General features: G+C 38.3%; 1 protein-coding gene across 1 annotated transcript; it reads left to right on the top strand.

Moving 5' to 3' along the window:
* LOC109848672 (thylakoidal processing peptidase 1, chloroplastic-like) lies at positions 19599-23842 on the top strand. The gene is given in 8 exon segments (XM_020418296.1): positions 19599-19983; positions 19985-20746; positions 21411-21479; positions 21579-21647; positions 21770-21856; positions 22603-22670; positions 22788-22948; positions 23152-23842. Coding segments are annotated over 7 exon segments (1227 nt in total). The 5' UTR covers positions 19599-19932; the 3' UTR covers positions 22909-22948; positions 23152-23842.

Raw genomic sequence — 23979 nt, 5'->3', positions numbered from 1 at the left:
AGCCATAACAGAGACGTTTGTCAATTTTGCTCGGGTAAAGAAACAACTTGCCCTTTCATGTTGGGCATGCAATATTTATAGATAAGGATTACATGTATGCAAGTTTAAAATTCAAATACAAGTTTGTTGTACATTCAAGTAGGATTGACCACTTCTTATGTTAACAAAATACAACCCAGATTGGCTTGAATTCTCTAGAGTGATCTCAACCACTCACAGGATTAACTTCAATAATTTCACACTAATCATATTTTATTTAAATTGATAAAAGTAGAATAAAAATAAAAAAGAAAACAATGTTTTTTTGTGGGATTGATAGAATAAAACTTTAATAAACTTTTACCAAACCGAAGTAAAACTGCAAATTACAAACACCTTTAAAATATTACAAAGAAGTCGTTGAGAAGTAACACTTGTACTTTAAGAATTTATTAACTTTTATTCTTTAAAAAATGTTACAAAAAATAATATCATCAAGGTATGGTTCAACATTCTCTGTATCATAGAAATAAAATTGAAATTATGAAGAATTATTTTCTTGCGAAATTAGAGCAGAGAGATTATGATATATTTCCCATGTGCTCTAAATATAATTTTTTTTCTTTGATTCAAGGTCCCTATCATATCTTGCTCCAAATGATGTGAATGAAAATTGATATTATAATTTACTTGCATAGGGTAATTGTATTGTATATAGGACATATAACTTATCTGAAATATCCACATCTGCTAAGTGGATTTTGTTATTATGAGAGCAAAATGTTAAAGGCTTGTATTCAAACTTTTTGGCTCTATGTAACACACAATAATTTAGAGTGCATAGATTATATATTGTAAAGAACATACTGGTTCATGAAGAATTTCCCTAATAATAATATTATTATAACGATACTACTATTCAATATTAAATCAATTTTATTATATAAGATTATATAACCCTTTATATATATATATATATTGTAGGTAAATAAATAAATGTTATTAGAGCTTCTCTTTATATTAAATTTAAAAATAATAATTTAAATTAGTAAGCGTCAAATAGTAGTTCATGTGAGAAAGTAAAGTAATATATGGTCTATCTACCTATTTAGTCAATCAATCAAACATATTAAAATTATGATGATCACAGTCAAAATTATATAGTGGGTTCACATTAAATACAATTTATAAAAAATAGTACATTAAAGTTAAAATCCTTTTAACCACTATATATATTGTCTGAAAATATTTGCATATATAAGCTATATTGTTTAGAAAGAGTGGTGTGCACTTAACTATGGCCTACTACATCTTAAGAATGACTTACTCTTAATTATCATTTTTAATTTATGAATCTATGCATTACATTGAAAACACAATGAAAATTTAGAAAACTACGAAAGAAACACCCTCAAAGTTTTAAAAATTATAAAAAAACACCTAATATTTTGTAATTTACAAATATACAAAACTATTAAACATAACATTGAAATTAAGGAATTACAAAATATCATTGAAAAATGTTAAACTTTGGAGGGATAATTTGCAATGTACTAAACTTTAATGGTGTTTTTTATAAATTTTAAATTTAATAGTTTTTTAATTAGTTATGTTCTTTTTTAAAAAAGTTATGGCTAATATTGACCATAAAAAGTATTTTCTAAACATATACTTTTAAAGAGAGTATGATATTTTTTACAAATTTTTGGTTTTTTAAGGATTGTTAGTAAGTTTGTATATTTATTTTAGTGTTTATAGGTTAGAAATTTTAAATTTGTAGGGGTGTTTTTGCAATTTAAAAAACTTAGAGGATATTTTTTATAAATTCCAAAATATTTTAGGTGCTGGCTACCATTTTTTTTTAGATTTCTTTGTGAACTGAAATAAATAAAGGATTAAAATTATATCAAACGTATCCCCTTTATCCAATAACATGTTAAATATCATTATGAATAGGATAAATTATTTAATTACCAATTCAAAGAAGACCTTTATCCAATAACATGTTAAATATCATTATGAATAGGATAAATTATTTAATTACCAATTCAAAGAAGATAGGATAATTAAAATAGATTAGAATAACTTATGAATAGGATAAATTATTTAATTACCAATTCAAAGAAGATAGGATAATTAAAATAGATTAGAATAACAATGTAATATTCAGAAAATGTTAAGGGTAATATTGACCATGAAAAGATTTTTTCGAACTCGTACTTTTAAAGGGAGGGAGTATGATATATATAGTTTCTCTTTATGAGTTAATAAAAACTTAGAAATTGCAGTTTCGGCTTTAATTTAACTACTCTACAATTGAAATCAGACTGGCCTTAACCATCTTGAGACTCAAGAAGATGCACGCACTTTGAGGTTAGTAAACTCGTATAATGAGCCACTAAAACATGTTCCGTACATCAAACTAAGTAAAATCTAGACTGATAAGAACAACAGAGTCAAAGGGCATATAGAACTATATATATTTATTAGACAGAACCCTAAATAGTCGGATTGGGGACCTTACTGGGTCCCACTTGCACCCTCAGACGACTCATGAGGAACTGATAATAGAAAAAGAATGCAAAGTTCCTTCTCTTTGAAATAGCCAACAACTTCAGCCATAACAAAAGCTAGCTTCCCTGCTAACTGGAATTCTGTGACAAAAGCTGCTTGCTCGCCAGAGCTTCTCTCCACCTTTTGAATTCTAATGTACCGCAACTATGACCGAAGACCTTGGTTATTTGATGCCTTCTTACGTAGTGACTCGGATAAAGGAATATTTGACCAGATGTAAATATGTAACTGTGCCCGCAAATGTGACAATGAAGAAGGTGCTTTTTGTAAAACACTCATGCCTATAAATAAGGCCCGATACACCCACGCAAGCCCCCAACATAGAACCTTTCATCCATCATTTAAGGGGGAGAAAAAACGTAACTATAACATGTCATCCGATTCCGTCGCCGTTTTTCCAGACGGCCGCCGCCGTCCCGCCGTCAACTCTCGCTAACCTCCGAGCAGCCACCAAACCCAAAGAGAAATGCCACGCGGCGAGTCACGTGACACCAAGTTCTGTACTACAACAACTACAACACCTCGCCAGCCCCGCCACTTCTGCGCTCGTGCCGCCGCTACTGGACCCTCGGCGGGTCCCTCCGCAACGTACCCATCGGCGGCTCCTCTCGCAGCTCCACAAAACAGCAACAAGGCGTCTCCGCCGAACCCGAACCGATGCCGATTATCGGCCCCAAATTTTTGCGCGAGTCGAGTCGTGAGGTTAGCTTGGGCTTGGGCTTAAGAGTGGAGCGCCGGCGTCGATGGCGGATATGAGATTTCTTTGGGACCCATACTGTGATTTGGCCGCCGGCGATGATGGGGGAATGGGGCTGGTGGACGGGAACGAGTTGGCGGGTAGGGGATGGGAGCAGTGGGCCCGTTGACGGTGAGGTGCGTTAGTAGGTTGGATACCACTAACTAGACTCCAATTATCAAACTAATTTTAAATTACAAGATACAAAAATGTGAGGACAATCATTTTCTGAACGTGCCGTCAAAATTGACCAGCTATTAACGATCTTACATTCTTGATTCTTGCAGTATAAAAGTAGTTTGAAATTTATAGTCTAGTTATTGTTAATCTGGTAGGTATTTTCTCAGAGGTAGGATTAATAATGGATGGAGTAGGTGGAATAGTGTGTTACTTGTCTTTTAATTTTGTGTTTTTTATTGAAGAAAAAGGGAAATGGATATAGTCTTTGTTGTTCTGTGTGGTTTCTTTGTGATTTTGTATCAAAAGGTTTGTAGTTAATGTTATTTAGATTTTTAAGGAAAAAATGAATATTGTGTTAGCCATGGGACTCTGTGCTTCTGTATATATACTAATGTTATTCCAGCAAATTTGACTCCTAACCATGCATGGTGAAATAAATTATTGAAAATATGTGTTTTCAATGTATACGGAGCATTAAGATCATTTCTTTCCATTGTAATTATAGTCTTTTCATAATTATAGATATGAAAAATATATATATTCATGAGAATGACTCGATGTGACCAAAATCATTTTTGTGAAAACTGTCTCCTTCTTTCTGCAACTACATTTTACAAAATAGTGATAATTATTAGCGTAATCAATTCCTTTAAATTAACTCTGTTAAACTATGATTATAGTTGCAATCTTTGCAGAGAGTGGGACCATTGAGAAATCATACCAAGTGCTTAATTAGCATAATACTGGAAACTAGTGACAATTTCTATCAAATTGATCTGACATTTGAGCCACCTAAGCATCCAATATTTTCTAAATTGCAACCAGTTGCTTTATATAAGATGGAGTTTTATACAATATCGTAATGGGGTCTTATACTTTTGTAGAATTGATAGAGTGTGACTCAAGAGCCAATGGTATCCAGAGTTGAAGCTAGGTTGTTGAGCCCTTTGTACCTAATCATTATGTTTATGAAATTGATTAAAAGCTTTGACAAATAGAAGAATATATAGCCCAAGGAAGTTTTTTTTTTCAATTTCAAAATCCAAAATGAAGAGATAGTTACCATGTCATTCTTACCACACTGTTTGGTTGCACACTTTTTGAGAAAATTTTTCTCAAAACATCTGACAATGGTAAATTTGTAATTAAAAGTTTTCCAGAGATTTCTGTAAATTATGTTTGGTTCAACAAAAAATTTACAGAAATATTTTCTATAAAATATCAAAACCTACCAAATTTTACAAAAAGCAATTTCCTCTCAAAATGAGAGGAAATCACCAGAAATCTGACACATACCATATTTAATAAAAAACCTATCAAATCTTGTTATTTTCTATAAAGTTATGAGTCATTTTCTTGTTTTGAACCAAACAAGCAAAGTACAAAAAATAAGAAAATTGGTACTTTTTGATTTCTCAAAACTTTTCCTATAATTTTTTTAAGAAATACAAGGAAATCATATTTTAAGTGAAAAACATTTCCTATAATTCCTAGAATAGCGGGGGACGAAATCAAACTAATTACTAGGCTTGAACAATATAACTTATGAGAGAATCGGAATTGACCCATGAAAGGGAACTGAACAACTTTATTTATTTCTGCATAGATGGATTAGTTGCATGCATTGAGCAATAAAACTATAAGCCGGTCGTGTGACTGCATCAATGATTCAATTGTTGTCGTGATACGAGCTTCAATTCTCTGTTAAGGGATCTAATATTTGGATTTGTTTTGATGCTTAGAATCGATGAAAAACAAATAAATTTTGCCTTTATGTTCCATTCCATTGTTTTACTTCTTTGGATTTCAAATCGATTAGATCTCCGTTGGAATATTTGGAAGAGTATATTGGAACTATTCTACGCAGGGTAATGAGCGGAGTTAACTATGTTTGAGCTTTAAACTAATCATGTTTGTCTGTTTACTTAAACAAAGTGTTTAAAAATAGTTTAGAAATAATATATGTTGTAGCCTGAGAGCCTGAGCTTTCTTAAGTTCATGACCTGGAGGGGAACGTGGTCTCAGCAGCCCAAGCCCACAGTCTTTCATCTGCACTTGACAGACTTAATTATGGCCCAAGTAAACGAGTGCAGTTTCTTTTCTTATAGGCCATCAACACCAGGATTACAGCATGGACTTGTTGGATCTGATGCTAAAACATAGAATTTACGGTGAAAATAATATAAAAATAAAAGCGAAAAATATACCAAAAATAAATTAAACAACATGCAAGGTTTTTATAGTGGTTTGGATAGAAATTCTATGTCCACTCCTTCTCACAAAGAGGTTTGCTCCTTATGATCAAAGTTCACCTAAATTATAGCTTGATTCAGTATGCTTACAAATATTGCACTAATGAATCTACCTAAAATCAGTCATTTAATAATTCCTCACAAATGAGTAACACCTAACCCTAGCAATTCCCAACTTGCAATTACCGCTGGCTTGTGTACACCATAAAAATAAGATAAAACAAACCAACCAAAATAATTTAAGCGCAAATTAAGAAGATCTTATAGTCGTTTTCAGACAAACCATTCTTGAAAAGAATTGAAGTGAAGCTCGATTAAGAAGCGGTGATAATGTTGAATCAAAAGGTAACTCTTCTCACTGAAACGATCCGAAGATGCTAAGCGCAACGAGAAAGAATTTGATGAGGCTCTGGGGATTGACTCACAAATCATCTTCACACAAACCCTAGAATAAAATCTATCTCTTTTTCTCAATCCAGAAACCTTTACAAAAATATGATCTCTTCCTATCTTATATAGTCTTTGATAATAAAGGGGGGGAAAATTTAGGAATCATGTAGAGTTAGAGATGAAAAGGGGTCAACGAACGGTTGAGATTAAAATACAAAATTTGCCAAAATACGTCATCAGCATTGATGGTTAAACACGACTGTAGGCATCAAAAATTGCCTATAGTTCTCCACAACCGGTTCAGTGTTAACGAGCGACAATGAACGTCGAATAAAAAGATAGTGCCTTTATAAGACGCGGTACACAATGAAAACAAAATAGAATACAACTTTTTCAACACGCAAGATCTGTTTCATCATCTGCTTGCTTGCGTGGGTTTGTGCCTGTGACGGGGATGTTGATATCGAGTGGTACGCACCGGCACTCAGGATCTGGGTCTGAGGAAACATCGGGCAGCGAGTGTTGCGTCTATCCGCGAAGGGATATGGAAACAGAAGCGCCGGTCGATGCGGCGTGTGAAGATCTGCAAGAGGTGTAAAGTTATGTCTCGGCTAAAACGAGGCACTAGCCCTTCTACTTTGTATCAGCCGCTAAGGGCACACTAAGGGAAATGAAGGTGGGGAATGAGAAAGAAGAGACTCCTTTGGCTGGCAGAAAAGGCTCGCTCACTCCTCAATCCGGCAAGGGCCTTCGCCGGCCTCTATAGAGAAACCCCGACTGCGCTTCCTCCGGCAGGGCTTCGCCGCTCCTCTCTGGAATTTCAGATCTTAAAAGGCCTAAAGCTCTAGATCTGAAATTTCCTCTCCCAAAACCAAGGCCAAGAGAATGGAGGGCCCTAGGGGGCCTATTTAATAGGGAAAAGGGGGGTATGGGCTGGTTGACGGACCGGCCCGGTAGGGGGAGTGTCTGCTCGGCTCGCCCAAAACGAAGGACCACCCCCTTGGGGTGTGCTCGGCATGGCCGAGGACACGGCGCCATGGGGTGTCTCGCGCTAAGGCCGAGAAGCCGCCTTGGGGTGTCTCGGCGCATTGGCGCCGAGAAACACCCCGCATGGGGTGTCTCGGCCAATAAGCCGAGACACCCCTTGGGGGTGTCTGCATTAGCCGAGAACACCCCCCTTGGGTGTGTCATGGGCCGTGCCTGAGAGCACGCCCCCTTGGGTGTCTGGCGGGCCAAGGCCGCTGACACGCCCTTGGGGTGTTGCTCGGCCAGGCGAGAACACCCTTGGGGTGTGCTGCGGCCTAGGCCGAGAGCAACTGGGGTGTCCTTGGCTTCGGCAAGACACCCTTCGGGTAGTTTCGTGCTGGCCGGGATGCCCCCGGGTGTCTCAGTCTGGTCCGAGGCCTTCCGGGTGTGTTTGCCGTTGTCCCGCCGTTGACTCGGCGTTTGATTCGTCGTCCGGATTCGGATTTGAGTGATTCGGTGTGCGTTGGTATGCGCGACGAAGAGTTTGACCTGCTCTGGTGATTAGATTTATGCTGTAGAGTGGTCGAGGCATGAAGGGCGTTGTCCTTTTTGTGAAGCAGTGCCGGGGCTTCCCGATTGGTCCGGGTCTTCGGGTGATTCCGAAAGTCCTATCCGCTCATGTAATCGTCGATTCACTTCAGTTGTTCGTCGACGTCGATTAGGCTCATGTGGATTGGATGGGTGACGTTCATTGTCGCTCGTTAACACTGAACGCGGCTTGTGGAGACTATAGGCAATTTTTGATGGCGTACAGATATGCCCCCTGCCAAAGTGTTTCCTCGAGCCTGGTTTCTTTTATAGAAGAGCTGGAATACTTTGGGTATGTTGATGATGGGCTTCAGTCGGGTAATTAGCTCAACATCTTGAGCTCTTCGATTTTCGATCTATCGCGATGGCTTTGACGAATAGCCGAGGTTCTTGCCGGGCGCTGCGTTTCAATCGCTTGGCCCGTGCGTCGAGTCTGCGAGTTCTGCAGGCTGATGAATTGAGTTTGTGGACTCGTGTCATTGAGTTGACTTTGGAAGCTACCTTCGGCCACAATTGTGGCTGGCTTAGGGTTTCGGATCCCGCCGTGTGTTGGCTTTTTAATCGGCACACGGCGTTGACCGGCGTTGACCTAGGGTTAGCGCGTTGACCGGCGTTGATCCTGCGGAGAACTGGTTTTTGGGAATGCGGTCGAACGTTGAATGGTGTGGATCTTGAATCGCCTCGAACGTTGACATTGCGTCGCACCGCGTTGATTGGCGTTGACCGCTAGGGCCTACGGCGTGTGACCGGCGGTCCCACCCTAGGGTTTCGAATAGTGCAAAGTTGGGACTTTTTGTTGCACGGGCGTTGGGGCTTGGCGTTTGACGCTAGGGTTACGCGTTGGACCGGCGTTGGGACGCCTTAGGGTTTTGAATCGTCGAAACGTTGACTTTTGTTTGCAACGCGTTGGCTTGGCGTATGACCTAGGGTTACGCGTGTGATCGGCGCTACCCTAAAGGCGTTTACGGGATCGCCATTAACACAGTTTATACTGCGTACGTTTGCTGGTACTCAACAGTTTAAAGCTCTTAAGGTATTGGAGCAGGCGGTGGTCCCAAGTGTCGGGGCTGGCAGGATAAACTGTTAAAGTTGATTCATGCTGCATGTGTGGAATTTTGTGGGCGCGAATTTGTTGGGTGCGTCGCGGTCACGAGAACAACTGGGGGAGTTGATGGCGTCAATGATCTCGCAAGTTATAGAATTTTTGGCAAATCGCTCAGCCATCAACGGATTTGATGAGCCTTTTACCGACTACGTTTGAGTGCGGGGCTAGCATGCGGATTGTTTAAGTCGCGTTCGCGTATTGTGAGCGTGCGTGGCTAAGAGAGAGTTAAGCGCTCTAGTGCTACGATATGAATACGTAGACTTCGTCTTTTCATCACGGAATAGACTACCCGGCAACGCGTGTTAGGCGTTGACTTTAGGATTTTTGGCTAAGTCGCCAGCCTCACAGTTTGTTAGGCCTTGTACCCGACTACTTTGACGTCGGGTACGCATGCGGATTGTTTAGTCCGGCTCCTGATGTGTACGTCAGCGCGCTAAAAGAGTTAACCCTTTTAGGTGCTACCGAATTTGAATACGTGACTTCGTCCTTTCTCAGGAATAGAGCTACCCGGGCAACCGCCGTGTTTAGGCGTTGACTTTAGGATTTTTGGCTAATTCGCCCCAGCCGTTCAACCAGGATTTGATTAGCGCCTTTCGAAGCCCTTGCCGGATGAGGAGTGAGCGAGCCTTCTGCAGCAAAGGAGCTCTTCTTTCTCATTCCCCACCTTCTTTTCCCTTAGTGTTGCCTTAGCGGTGATACAAAGAGAGAGCTAGTGCCTCGTTTTAGCCGAGACATAAGCTTTACACCTCTGCAGATCTCACGCGATCGACGCGGGTTCTGTTTCCATATCCCTTCGCGGATAGACGAAACTCTGCCCGATTTTCTCAGACCCAGATCTGAGTGCCCGGTGGTCCACGGATATCAACATCCCCGTCACAGGCAAAAGACCCACGCAGCAAGAGATGATGAACAGATCTTGCGTGTTGAAAAAGAGTTGTATCTATTTTGTTTTCATTGTGTACCGGTCTTATAAAGGCCTATCTTTTTATTCTCATTGTAACGATTGAAGTTGTAATGAATGCAGCAATGAATACAGCAACTTTTTCCGCAAACAACGACCATCGATGGTCCCCTATGCACCTCGATGGTTACCCTGTAATCCATCGATGAGCTGAAATCTGGTTTCTATAATTCAACGAATGTGCACTGTAGTCTATTGATTGTCTCTGTAGTCTATGGATGATTTTGTTTTCTATTTATATTTTTCTCCAATTGTGCACTGTAATCCATCGATTGACTCATGACCATCGATGGTGTCTTCGTGACCATCGATGGTGTCTTCGTGACCATCGATGGTGCGATGACTAAAATCAACATAGATATTGATTTTGCGTTATGTTTTCGCCTCGTATCTTATGTATACCTGTTTATACATGAAGTATACCATCTCAAATAATCATAAGTAACAACCGAGGGTTTGTTAATACTCAAACAAGAGATGCTATATGAATTACATTCTAACACGACTAACAAATAATATCGAAAAAGAATTTGCTCAATCGTCTAGAATGTGTTTGGCATATTTTAAGATTAGACTACTTTTTCAAAAAATAACTCAGATCGGAATCGAACCCAAGACCAGTCTAGATTATTTAATAAAAAAGGAAGCCTAATCTTAAAACATCCCAAACACATTGTCTGTTGTGCATGACGCGGAAGCGGGACAACCAAATGGGCATGCTTCGAGAACCAAATCAAACAAACATCGAGATAAAGGCCAAACAAATCAAAACAACGGCACAAATCCAAACACTATAGTTTTACATGGTTCGGCAAATTGCCTATGTCCACAGGACAAGAAGGGGATTGGGTTTTCACTAATAGAGAAGAAGAGTACAAACTGAGATTACAAAATGCTCAAACCAATTAACTAATCTCACCAACAAATCTCTTAATCTCTTCAAATAAACCCTCAAACAGTTGCTTAGAAAAACTCTCCTTTTTCTGTGCTCTAAATATCCCAGCCCAATCTCTAAACAAAGTCAAAGAAACCCTAATTCGTATGTTGGTATTTATAGCAAACACCAAACTCAATAAGAATAGGAAACACAAAACAAGCCCTAACCCGATTGGTGCTCGACCGCCCAAAGCTCGCGGTCGACTGCGATCTAGCGATAGAGACCAAATTCGCCTATAGGGTCTCACGGTCGACTGCGCCAAATCCAGACTCCTACTCTGGCTTGTTCACGTTCGCGGTCAACTGGCCTTACGCCGCGGTAGACCGCGCAGCACCTAAAATGACTCATGCACCTCCGAACCTGTTCTGATCCAAAATTTCTTGCCGATTCTACAATTCTCCACCTTGGCGAAGTTTCTTCCAAAAACTGAGCCGACACTGACCAAACCAAAGGCCTCACTTGTTGCGTCCAGTACGAACTAAAACGATTCACGACAATAGACTCAATCCATAACAAGTCGAGACCTAAACGAGAGTGCGAACACTCTCTCAAACATCAGTATCTACTCACCAAATCGGCTACATCAAAACTAACTGCCTACGTATCCTCTTGCCCAAGGAATCAAGCCTTCACGTAGTTCACCCAAACGGCCTCTAAAGATCCTCAAATAAATAGAAAAGTCTGCAACTCTTCACCAATATCATCTGCATCCAAATCCAAATGATCCCCAATCTGTGTCACCTCGGCTGAAATCCCAAACGATAAAGTATGATCTGGAGTATGTGGAGTAAACTCCACCCAATGTGGAGTAGCATCACTCTTCACCTGCTACGATATCCAAACGACCTGATCAATACTCTCTACCTACCAAGAGTCAAAAAGTGACATACCTACTCAGAACAAAATCAAAAGCTCTCAACCGATAATTAAATAAGCCTCTGAATCCCAAACGCACAATCGGATCAAATCTCACATCCTTGATGTGATCAAATGCTGGGTAACCAAATATCTGATACTAACCAAAATCTGAAGCAGCTCTACCAGATCCAATAACTCCAAAGCAGCAGTCGGTGACCTATGACTAAGATACCCGAAATATATCGAACCTCCTAAACCAGAACCAATGCTCGACAACCAACACTGATCCCACTCCATAAAGGAACAACCAATCAAAAATATCATCTTATCTCATCGCCACAATGTTTTCTCTCCAATGAAGTATCTCAAACTGTCATGAGCTCGGCACAAATGCAAAAATATGTCTCTCTTGTACCTCCCGCTAAAATCAGAATGAAGTACCTTCACCTTCTGCCAATACACTTCTTCAACTATTGTTGACTACTAGGACTTCAAAACCAACGGGACTTGGTTGCAACCCACAAATGCCTAGTACAATCCCTAACATAGGAAACCAAAATACCAATTTACCTTCCAATGATGCCTCCTTGGAAGGCTCCCCTAAATGCCCGAATGAACACCAAATAGAAGACCCCTCAATCATCGAATAGAAATGCCAAACTCCACCTCGGTCTCTTTGCTCATACCAACGTGCTCAAAGGACTTCAATATGCAGGTCAAGAGCACTTCTCAATAATCGAATGCACCGTATCAACAAACAAATAACCCAGTCTCAAATCCTTCTATCTCGGTCAACTATCTAAAAGCACCAACAAATGAAGAATAGATCCAAACTGATAAAGGAGAGAATTTTACCTCCAATTAAAACCCTAATAAGAGTCTCCAAACGATCTCACCCCGCACGACGGCAACGAGATCCACAAATAGGAAAAATCCTACCTTTATCTCCAACTGAAGCCCTCGAAGAGCCTCCAAAGTGATCTACTCCTCCAAATAGCACAAGCGCCAGCAAACTAATGTGGAACAAATGAAGAGTAGATCCAAACTGAAAAAGATAGAGTCTTTACCAAAAAGAACCCACCTTTCTCACCAAACGAAGCCCAAGCCGAACTTCCAAATTGATTTACTTCTCCAACCAAGACAAAACCCTAGATCTGGAATCTAGAGCTCTAATACCAATTGTTGTGCACTGCGCGGAAGCGGAACAACCAAACAGGCGTGCTTCGAGAACCAAATCAAACAAACGTTGAGATAAAGACCAAACAAATCAAAACAACGACACAAATCCAAACACAATAGTTTTACGTGGTTCGGCAAATTGCCTACGTCCACGGGGCAAGAAGGGGATTAGGTTTTTACTAATAGAGAAGAAGAGTACAAACTAAGATTACAAAATGCTTAAATCAATCAACTAATCTCACTAACAAATCTCTTAATCTCTCCAAATAAACCCTCAAACAGTTGCTCAGAAAAACTCTCTCTTTTCTATGCTCCAAATATCTCCAAACCAATCTCCAAACAAAGTCAAAGAAACCTAATTTGTATGTTGGTATTTATAGCAAACACCAAACCTAATAAGAATAGGAAACACAAAACAGGCCCTGACCCGATTAGCGGTCGACCGCCCAAAGCTCGCGGTCGACCGCGATCTAGCGACAGAGACCAAATTCGCCTACAGGGTCTCGCGGTCGACCGCGGTGGTCGACCGCGCCAAATCCAGACTCCTACTCTGGTTTGTGCATGTTCGCGGTCGACCGGTCTTGCGCCGTGGTCGACCGCGCAGCACCCAAAACGACTCCTGCGCCTCCAAACATGTTCTGATCCAAAATTTCTCGCCGATTCTACATTGTCAACCATCATAATTCATAATTCGTTAGGTCAAAAGGATTTTAATCATCTTATGGATACTATATTCAAATATACAGATACGGTGTTGTGCGCGGCAGAAGTTCTCGAAGCGACACGAACAATAACTCGAGATAAATCACAACTACTAAGCAAATCACAATCACAGCAAGAATAAACTATTTACGTGGTTCGACAAGTTGCTTACATCCACGGGGCAAGGAGGGGGGAGTTTTTACTATTAGAAATCAAGAGAATACAAATAGAGTTACAAATCTAGGAGGGGGGAGTTTTTACTATTAGAAATCAAGAGAATACAAATAGAGTTACAAATCTCACCGATCAAACCCTAAAATAAAGCTAGAGAATACAAATAGAGTTACAAATCTCACCGATCAAACCCTAAAATAAAGCTCTAGATCTCTCACAAATATCCCACAATTGGATGCATCAATTCTTTTCAAAAGACTGCTCAAAATCGTCATTGCTTAACCCTAACTAATTATAATTAGAGTTATATATGAACTCAGAAATGAATCGGGTCAAAAATCAAAGCCCAGCCCAAAAACAGTCTGCGGACGACCGCGACGGTCGACCACGCAGGTATCGCGGTCAGCCGCGGTGAAAAACCCGAGAGCAGAATCGATTACAGTCATGGCGCGGTCGATCGCGGCGGTCGACCGAATCTCATCCCGAGACCAAAAATCACCTACAGGGTACATGCGGTCGACCGCCTTCAGCTCCGAATCCTACTGCCATTCTGTGCACATTCACGATCGACCGCCGCTGACTCGCGGTCGACCGCCAGTCTACCTGACCGATTCTCCTGAACTTCCTGCTGCTTCTCTCGCCACTTCCTCATACGTGTCAAATATTTAAAAACTATCAATATTCATACCCACTAATATATTTATAACGATGTATATTTGTAGCTTTTTCTTATTATTTTACATCACTACTTGTCAAGTATATAGTTTTATTATCATACTCATGTTAGAGTTTGTGCGTATGGGGTCCGGATCCGACCCATCCGATTTTAACAACTCTGGATGGGGGGAGGAATATTCTAGCATATATATAGTAGATCCAAACTGGGTCCCTGACTCCATGACATTAGGTCAGGACCAGCTGAAGACATAGGCTACTAAGGCATATGCCTAGGGCCCCCATTTTATTGGGACCCCCAAAAATATATTCTATATATATATATATATATATATATTATATATATATATATATAGCAGAGAGAGAGAGAGAGAGAGAGTAAAACTCCTGTCCACTTAAGTAGATAGGAAGGCCTTGTCACCAAACTTTTTATCCACTCATCTTGTTTTAAGATTTGTGGCCATCAAGATGCACAAATCTTAAAAGATTTTTTCATATCTATCACGGATCCCAACAATCGCAATATCAACGGTTAAAAAAGTTGGTGGATGACTTATTCTATCCACTTAAAGTTGACATAACTTTTACCTATATATTATATTATATATATATTATATATATATATATATAATATATATACTATATATATATATATATATAGGAGAAAGTATATATATATATATATATATATATAATATATATAACTATTATATATATAATATACCTATATATATATAATATATATATATATATATATATAATTATTCTTGGAAACTATAAGAAGTTGATTATTGTTAGGATTCTAAAATTATCCTTTAAATTGATCATTTATTGCTATCTTATGCCATAATTAATCTTAATAATTTGGATAAGAAGCACTAAATAAAGTTAATTCATAACTTTTTATATTTTATTTCTATAATTAATTAGATGTATAACGGTAAAAAAAAGAAAAACTAAATATAATTTAAGCAATGTCTCAGAAAGATTAAGGCTCCTGTTTGGCCAAAAACTAGCTGAAAGCTGCGGCGATTATAGCTGAAGCCTGTCAAGCTAGCTGAAAGTGTGCAAATTTGTAAGCTGAAAGCTGATGACTGTGAGCGTAGCTGATTGACTAGAGCCTGTTTGCAAAAAAGCTGTACAACTAGCCTTAAATTGTTAAATGACTAAAAAAGTTATGGCAATATTCATTGATATAAAATTAGAATTATTAGACGGGCAAAAAACGAAGAAAAAAAAATTGATAGCTCGCTTCCCAAAAAACAAACGCTAGCTGAGATTAGCCTTTCCAAAAGCTACTTGCAAAAGACACAATCTGCGCAAAATAATTCTCGCTCCTATTTTGGTCACCAAACAGCTCTAGTTACTAGCTTATTGACCAAAGTCAAAAGACACAAGCTTCTTAGATAACACGTTTTTTTTGTTGGCCAAACAGATGTCTAAATGATTTGATAATTTATCAATTGAAAACATTTATTATCAAAGCTTTGAATATAAAAATTTAATTAGCTAACTTTGCATCTCAAAAAGCAAAAAATAAATCTTATATATAGAAATACTAATTTTTATAAAAACTAATATTTAAATTTTTTTTAAAGTATTAAGATCCTAAATATTTTCTCTAGCCTAGAGCCTCAAAAATTGCTTGAGACGGCACTTGCATTAGCGTCGTGGTGATATGTCCATTATTCGTCGTGGCCATAAGCCTGCAACGTCGCATTTTATTAGTTAGCTTTTATAACGCACCAAACTTTCAGGCGTGCGAATGATAAATTATTACTCAAACAAAGTCTTAGTTAGCTTTCTTTCGCTGCTCACTCGAGCGCTTCCCAGGAAGACTAGGTCATAAGTCATGAGCTAATCCTATATTAGTTAATTTTTAGGTTAAGCTTGCGCACTTAAATACCCTGTTGTTCCTAAAAAGCACTTATATACCTTAAGTTTATATAATAATATATATATATATATATATATATATATATATATATATATATATATATATATATAAATTTATTTTGGAAATATAAGAAGTTGATTATTGTTAGGATTCTAAATTATCTTTAATTGATCATTTATTGCTATACTTATCCATAATTATCTTAATATTTGGAAAAGAACACTAATAAAGTTTAATTATAACTTTTTATATTTTATTTCTATAATTAATTAGATTATAACGGTAAAAAAAAGAAAAACTAATATAATTTAGCAATGTCTCAAGAAAGATTAAGGCTCTGTTTGGCAAAACTAGCTGAAAGCTGCGAGATTATAGCTGAAAGCTGTCAAGCTAGCTGAAAGCTGTGAAATTGTAGCTGAAAGCTGATAGCTGTGTAGCTAGCTGATTGACTAGAGCTGTTTGGCAAAAGAAGCTGTACAACTGATTGACTAGAGCTGTTTGGCAAAAGAAGCTGTACAACTAGCTTAAATTTGTTAAATGACTAAAAAAGTTATGCAATATTATTGATATAAAATTAGAATTATTAGGGGCAAAAACGGAAGAAAAAAATTGATAGCTCCTTCCCAAAAACAAACGCTACTTGAGATAGCTTTCCAAAAGCTACTTGCAAAAGACACAATCTCCAAAATAATCTCCTCCTATTTTTGGTCACCAAACAGCTCTACTAGCTTATTGACCAAGTCAATAAGACACAAGCTCTTAGATAAGACACTTTTTTTGGTTGCCAAACAGTGTCTAAATGATTTGATAATTTTATCAATTGAAAAGGATTTATTATCAAAGCTTGAATATAAAAATTTAATTAGTAACTTTGCATCTCAAAAAGCAAGAAAATTAAATCTTATATAAAATATATTTTTTAAAAACTAATATTTAATTTTTTTTAAAGTATTAAGATCCTAAATATTTTTCTCTACCTAGAGCCTCAAAAATGCTTGAGACGGCACTGCATTAGGTCGTGGGATTATCCATTCATTCGGGTGAGCCATAAGCCTCAACGTCGCATTTTATTAGTTAGCTTTTATAACCGACCAACTTTCAGCGTGCGAGATAAATTATTACTCAAAAACAAAGTCTAGTTAGCTTTCTTTCGTGCTCACTCGAGCCTTCCAGAAGACTAGGTCATAAGTCATGAGCTAATCCTATATTAGTTAATTTTTAGGTTAAGTTGCACTTAAATACCCTGTTGTTCCTAAAAAGCACTTATATACCTTAAGTTTATATAATAATAGAAAAAAGAGAAGAAGAAAAAAATCTCAGGCTGTTTACCGCGTGAATTTGCTTAACGTTAAATTTAACATAAAAAGACTGAAATATCATTCCGTTTAAATAACCCTCTATAGTTAAAACCCCCAAAACTTTACGTTTACAGCCAATTTTCTCCAAATCTCTTGATCTCTCTTAGTTCCACAATGAAAATAAGGATTTTTCATGCTTCTAAAATCTCTTTCTCATTCTCTCTCCCAAAATTTTGGTTGGGGAATATGACAAGCTGTAGCAAGTGGTCTCAATTCTAGGATTTCGAATTGGAGCAAAATGCCTAGTTATTTTGAAGGTTCGGGACTCGGTGATTCTTTTTTAAGGTACAATCACCTCCTTCGATTAATTTTGACATAACATGAAAGTCTAATTAAGGAGAAAATGTGATTTGGGTTTACATGTAAGAAGATGAAGAAGGAGGAGGAATGATATTTAATAAAATGAAAGGAGCTGGTAAAATAGTAATCAAGACAATAACCAATGGTAGTTGGCAAGTAAATTAGTCATACGTGGCATCATATATTCTCACAACTAGTTGACAGAAGATAGCTAGTTGTACTTTTTCTTACAACTTGGGATATTTTTAGCTCCAATTTGAAACGGGTGTTTTTTTGTTCCATTTTAAAACTTTGGGTATATAAGTGTGTTTTTTGAGAATCAATCGGGTATTTAAGTGCAATTTAACCTAATTTTTATTCGGTCAAACAAATAACAGCTTTGTTTTGCTTTTCAGTCTGCATCAAGCTCTAATTAATAATTAGCAAGGTAGTTAAACTAATGGTTCCAAAGTTTCGATGACGCATGAGCTTACATCATTCAACCTCGCACGTCAATTTTGTCCCCCTTCTCTCTTGCATATACACCCACATAGAGATTTTAGGTGGGACCACACTAATAAAGTCAACAAACTCTTAGTTGAGTTCCAAAATAAAATCAAAATGTTCAGGGGGAAAAATTTATATAAAACACTTTTGATTTAAACAAAAATCTCGATATTTACTTTCCCCCTTATCCTATTAGATCTCCATGTTTAATTTTTTTTCCCACACAAAATTTTTATGTAAAGTTAAAATAGGTCACGTTTACGCATATATACGCTTTACGTAAATCACATGCAAATAACTCTCTACTGATATCTTTAATATTGATGATTTCCACAGCTACGGGTTAGATTTTGGATTGGATTATAAAAGATTATCTTTAATATTAACAAATCATCAATATCAATATAAAAGGTAATGGAAAACCGTCCCTCAAAAGTGTCTAATAAAATGCCTCCCTTAATCCAAATATGATTGTTAGGAGTCGTCTCTATTGTTACTCCTTACTGTGGAAGGGCAAAGCGGGTTCGTGGGCCACCCCCACGGAAAGGACCAGGAAAGTCCATTCGGCCCAAACTCATCTCACCAATATTTTAAATTGCTAAAATCCAATCTCCAATTTATCCCCAATGCTATTTAGTATTTACCTAAAAAAGATCCCAAAAGTATGGAAGCTCATTATTAAACTTCGACGAAAAGATTCTCTCTTCCCCATCAACAGCCTAATCAATTATCTCAAATTAAAGGCTGATTAGCACTTAAGTTTCCCCATTTTAGATTTATGTACACTCGCTTAGCTTATATTTTAAACTTTGTGAAAGTTCCATTTAAATATTCTTCGTTATGCAAAAGTGAAAATTTTGCTCCAAGTTTCTCCATATGAAACTCACAAACTAATTTTAAAATTTCTAGGCTTTACTGTTTATTGAATGTACTGTCAGACATATCTGAATTCTAATTTAAATCTATTGTAACTATATTTTAAAGTATAATTACTGTATGTTCAACACTAGATTCAACAAATATTAGGCTAAAAATTTCTAGAATTAGCTTGTGTGCGTCAACTTAAAACCAGAACAAAATTCTCACTATTGCATAACATGGAGCACTGAATTGTAACTCTTACAAACTTCATGGCATGTTAAGTGAGTGCGATTAAGTGATATAAGTACGCTACGGTGACAGGGTAGAATGGTCATTTAACCCAGATTCATCCGCTTTTCCGAATATTTGGGAATCTCGTAATTACGACGAACATCAGGCCCAATTATACCCTCTGCAGCCGCCGTCTACTCATAAAATTTGGGCAGCCGACTGCTTCCCCTTTTTCGTCTCTGTCCTCCCTCCTCCCTCCTTCCTCTCCTCTCTCTCTCTCTCCATCGGAGTCAGTGGGGAGCTTGAGAAAAAAGAGGGGAAAAAAAAGCCCTAACCCTAATTCATTCAAATCTCCATCAAAATCCTAATTTGTTCCCATTTCGGCGATCTCCAAACCCTAATTAACCTACAGCCCCTTCAATTTCCCTTGGCCGATCTCGATTCAGTCCCCCCTTCTGCCGAAATGGGATCCGCTTAATCTCAAGGTTCTTCCTTTTAATCTCGCTGCATCCGATCTTTTACCCGTTTCTCAAAACCCTAGTTATGGCGATCCGAATCACCTTCTCCTTTTCCGGCTACGTGGCCCAAACCCTCGCCGCCTATCCGCTATGGAAACTGCCGCCGATCCTTGTGCCTCTTCGCGAATCAGAGATTGGACGATGATCCCAATGTCACGAAATCTAGGGCGAGGGATCGAGATTGGGACCGAAATCGATATCGATCCAAGCCTCAGTCGTCAAAGTTCTCGTGTTTTACCGGCGATCGAACGAGATCGACGGCGCAAGAGAAGTCGAAGGCTCAGGCTCACGCTCCGGCGACGGTAAAGTACTCGACTTTGGCTCCGAAAGGGTCGAGGCCTGCTAATATCACGGTTAGTTTGATCTCGGCCGTGGTGTCTGGCTCTGGAGCTGGATCTAACGTTGGGCTTGGAGTTTTTGGAGTCTCGTCTTCGATTGGTTTAGGAGGGCTTAAGCCCTCTTATTTCCTGCCGTTTTTGCAGCCCAATAAGTGGTTTCCTTGTAGTGAGTTTGTTCCTGGGTCTTCAAGAGGTGGGTTCGAAGACAAGGAGGCTGTGGGTGTTGATAAGAGTGGAGCTAAGGGGAGTAAGAGCTCGATGGAGGCCTCGGTTGAGGCTGTGACTGTGAAGGAGGGTGTGAAAGAGTTGCAGAGGAAGAATAGGAATCTGAGCTCTTGGTTCTCTAGGTGGATGAATTCGTGTTCGGATGATGCTAAGTTTTGTTTTGCTGCGGTGACTGTTCCTTTGCTGTATAAGTCACGGCTGGCGGAGCCAAAATCGATTCCTTCGATGTCAATGTACCCGACTTTGGATGTGGGAGACCGGATATTGGCAGAGAAGGTAAGGAAAATATGTTAGAACGGAGAATTTGGTATTGATTACGATTAGGTGAAGTTTTATTTATGAAGGGTTTTAATTGTTTGGGGATTGCATAGGGTAAGATTGTCTTATGGCCTGTTTGGATGGAGGGTAGAGAGGGGGAGGGGAAGAGAAATCTAATTTTAACCTTGTTTGGGAGTTCCATTTTGGAGGTGGGGGGGATTTGAGCCAAAATCTTACACCCCAAATTGGGGTGTGATGAAGGGGAAGGGAAGGAAGGGGAAAGGAAGGGGAACTTTTCCCCTTCCTTCCCTTCTCTAAAGTCATCTCCCAAACACAGCATTACTGATTCTATTCTGTTTTATTGGGGTTAACCCAATAATGGTGGTGCGTAGTGTGTAGGATATTAGTTTCAATTTGGATCCTCATTTAAGATTTCTTAATATCCAGTATCAGATTTCTTTATCTAATATTAGTACCAAAGTGATGAGCATCAAATCTAATTAAGACAAATGGGTTTAACATCATGCAAAGTCAGGGATATGAAATATTTCAGTAACTCCTTATGAAACAACAAAATGTCTTTTTACTCAGTAAGTACTGAAACTTCCTCTTGAGCTATGGAATCTGATGCTTTTTCTTGGTGATATGAACTTTAGTTCATGACTTTGCTGCCAAATTGCAGGTTTCATATTTATTCAGAGAACCAGAAGTTTTAGACATAGTTATCTTCAGTGCTCCTCCAATCCTCCAGGTAAACATTTTCGTTTAATTTATCATTCTTTGCAACCCAATGTAGCCGTTAAGTTATTTTGTATCTTTTTTTAAATTTTGGTGAACTATTCTTTTGCAGGAAAATGGGTACAGTTCTAGTGATGTTTTTATCAAGAGAGTGGTGGCCAAGGCTGGGGATTATGTTGAAGTAAGTTTCTATGTTTCTCCTTACATCTTTTGATTTTGCACATCTTTATTTTGTCTGCTACAGCCTACTTCATATAGTCAATTTTTGAGAAAATGATTTAATCTTTTCCTCGCCCATAACAGGTCCGCAATGGGAAGCTGTATGTGAATGGAGTTGCTCAAGATGAAGAATTCATATTGGAGCCACTTGCTTATGAAATGGAAGGAAAGGTAATGATTCCTATTGCATCCTCATCTAAATGCATTACATCAGATAGAGGTGAATGTAAGTCTTTTCTGCTAGAACTGGTACAAACTAGGATGTGGTGGCGCACTTATCACTTAGATTGAAACCTTTCTGTATTTGTTATGACCATCTATAGATTTCTGATTTGGACATTTTGACATATGCTGCTTCCTCTCACAAGCATATGATATAGTGGATAGACCCCCTGTACTGTAGCCAATTGCAGATAGACACTCTGTAGTTCTATTGGTTGGATAGACCCCCTGAGTGAACTATTTTGACTCTTTAGAGTCAAATTCACCCATGGAGTTTATCCGAAATTGGACAAATAGCACAGGGGTTTATCCACACAAATGGCGAAGGGTCTGTCTGCAGTTGGGCGATAGTGCAGGGGGCCTATCCGCAATTAACCCAAGAATATATTGACGTGTGAGGAATTTTGTCAATATTGACGGTGATAATAATTTGTTCTTAGATGTGTTTTGTGTTCCAGTGCGTGAAACCTAAAGTAAGTGGTGGATATAAATTTCTTACTATAACTACTCCAGAAAGCATGGTCCGGTCCAATCTAAAATTTTCATGTTACTATATAAACGAAATGTTAAGGTAGTTGATATTCTTAGCTCAAGAATTCAAGTTGAATTGAATTTTATGGTAGTTGATATTCTTAGCTCAAGAATTCAAGTTGAATTGAATTTTGAACTAACCCTCTGCTATGTTGCTTATGCAGCTAATTCCTAAAGGCTATGTATTTGTTCTTGGGGATAATCGAAATGACAGCTTTGACTCTCATAATTGGTATGTTCTGAAAGCCAACACTCGTAACTCTATTTTTCTTTTTGCTCTATATGATGAGCTACTTGATATATATTTGTCTATCTGGTCTTTACAATTCGAATTCTCGCTTCCATTCAGGGGGCCACTTCCAGTAAACAACATTCTTGGGAGATCAGTTCTTCGGTATTGGCCTCCCTCAAAAATATCTGGCACTATCTATGATCCAGATGCAGACCATGGTAGCCTCGCTATTTCTTGACCTTGGATCCCCAGCTGAGCGTTGGCATCTTGCTAATAAGGTGGAATTTCAAAGAGTTTCTGCATTTTACTTTTTCTTTTTGTTTCCATTTTTGTTGTCCAACTCAAACAATTCTTTTATATGTTTTGATATGTTATTTTTTTTGTCACATTTGTGTTGACTATTCATGTTCTTCAACATTGTTTACTGATATCTCCAACTCAAAAAAGGTCAACTTTTTGATATTTTGTATTATGCTTGCAGGATATCTGGTTGTTACAATGATGTTCTATTCTAAATGGAGTTTCTACTTGGAGCACCATTTTATTCTGAAAAAAGTGTCAATATGTGATCCTTTCTCCTTTTTTGAGAGTTTTTAACATTGTACTTTTTCGACACAAGGGATACCGAGAAGAAACTGGAGAACCCAATAAACTGGGATTTTTCCGGTGGACTGATGGCGTTTTAGGGATCTTCAGCACATTGAGATTTTTATGGTGGCTGAGATCCTAAAACTTTGGAGAGAGTTTTGGAATGCCCCTTTTTTTTATGTCAACTGAAGGAAAAAATCTTGCTGGATGGAGTTGGATCTCTGGGGAACGGGCATCTGATGGAGTGACTGCCCTGTTGACTGAGTTAAATAGTGGTGATGAAATTTACAGGAAATCCTTCTGAACAGTGTCTTCATAGATTATGAAGAAGCTGTGTGTGTGTGGGGGTGGGGGTGGTTGGAGATTATTATTTAAGTGCAGATCTTTGAATTGATTCTTGTTTCAACGTCTTGCTTTATGAAGTTCAATGTCAACGCATGTTTTTACCTTAAGTTTTCTGAATGTGCACGTTTGACGTTTTCTTTTCAAAGATTGAAGAAATTCTTTCTAAATGTGGGTACAGTTGGACTTGGACTTGAAGCTTTTTTCTTAGTTTGGTTCATGAAAAACTACTATTACAGTTACCGTTATTGTTGATGAAATAATAATGCGGGTATTTGCTTTGCTTCAACTTTATCCCTTCGACTATTGTAGGGCAAAATGACCAGATTGATATATATTTTTAGAGGCTTGGTAATATGTTGGTATATTTTTTTTTAGT

Source organism: Asparagus officinalis, chromosome 7 (genome assembly GCF_001876935.1).
Source record: "Asparagus officinalis chromosome 7, Aspof.V1, whole genome shotgun sequence".
Taxonomy (NCBI): Eukaryota; Viridiplantae; Streptophyta; class Magnoliopsida; order Asparagales; family Asparagaceae; genus Asparagus; species Asparagus officinalis.
The sequence above is the reverse complement of the archived record's forward strand: the minus strand, read 5'-3'. Positions and strand labels throughout refer to the sequence as shown.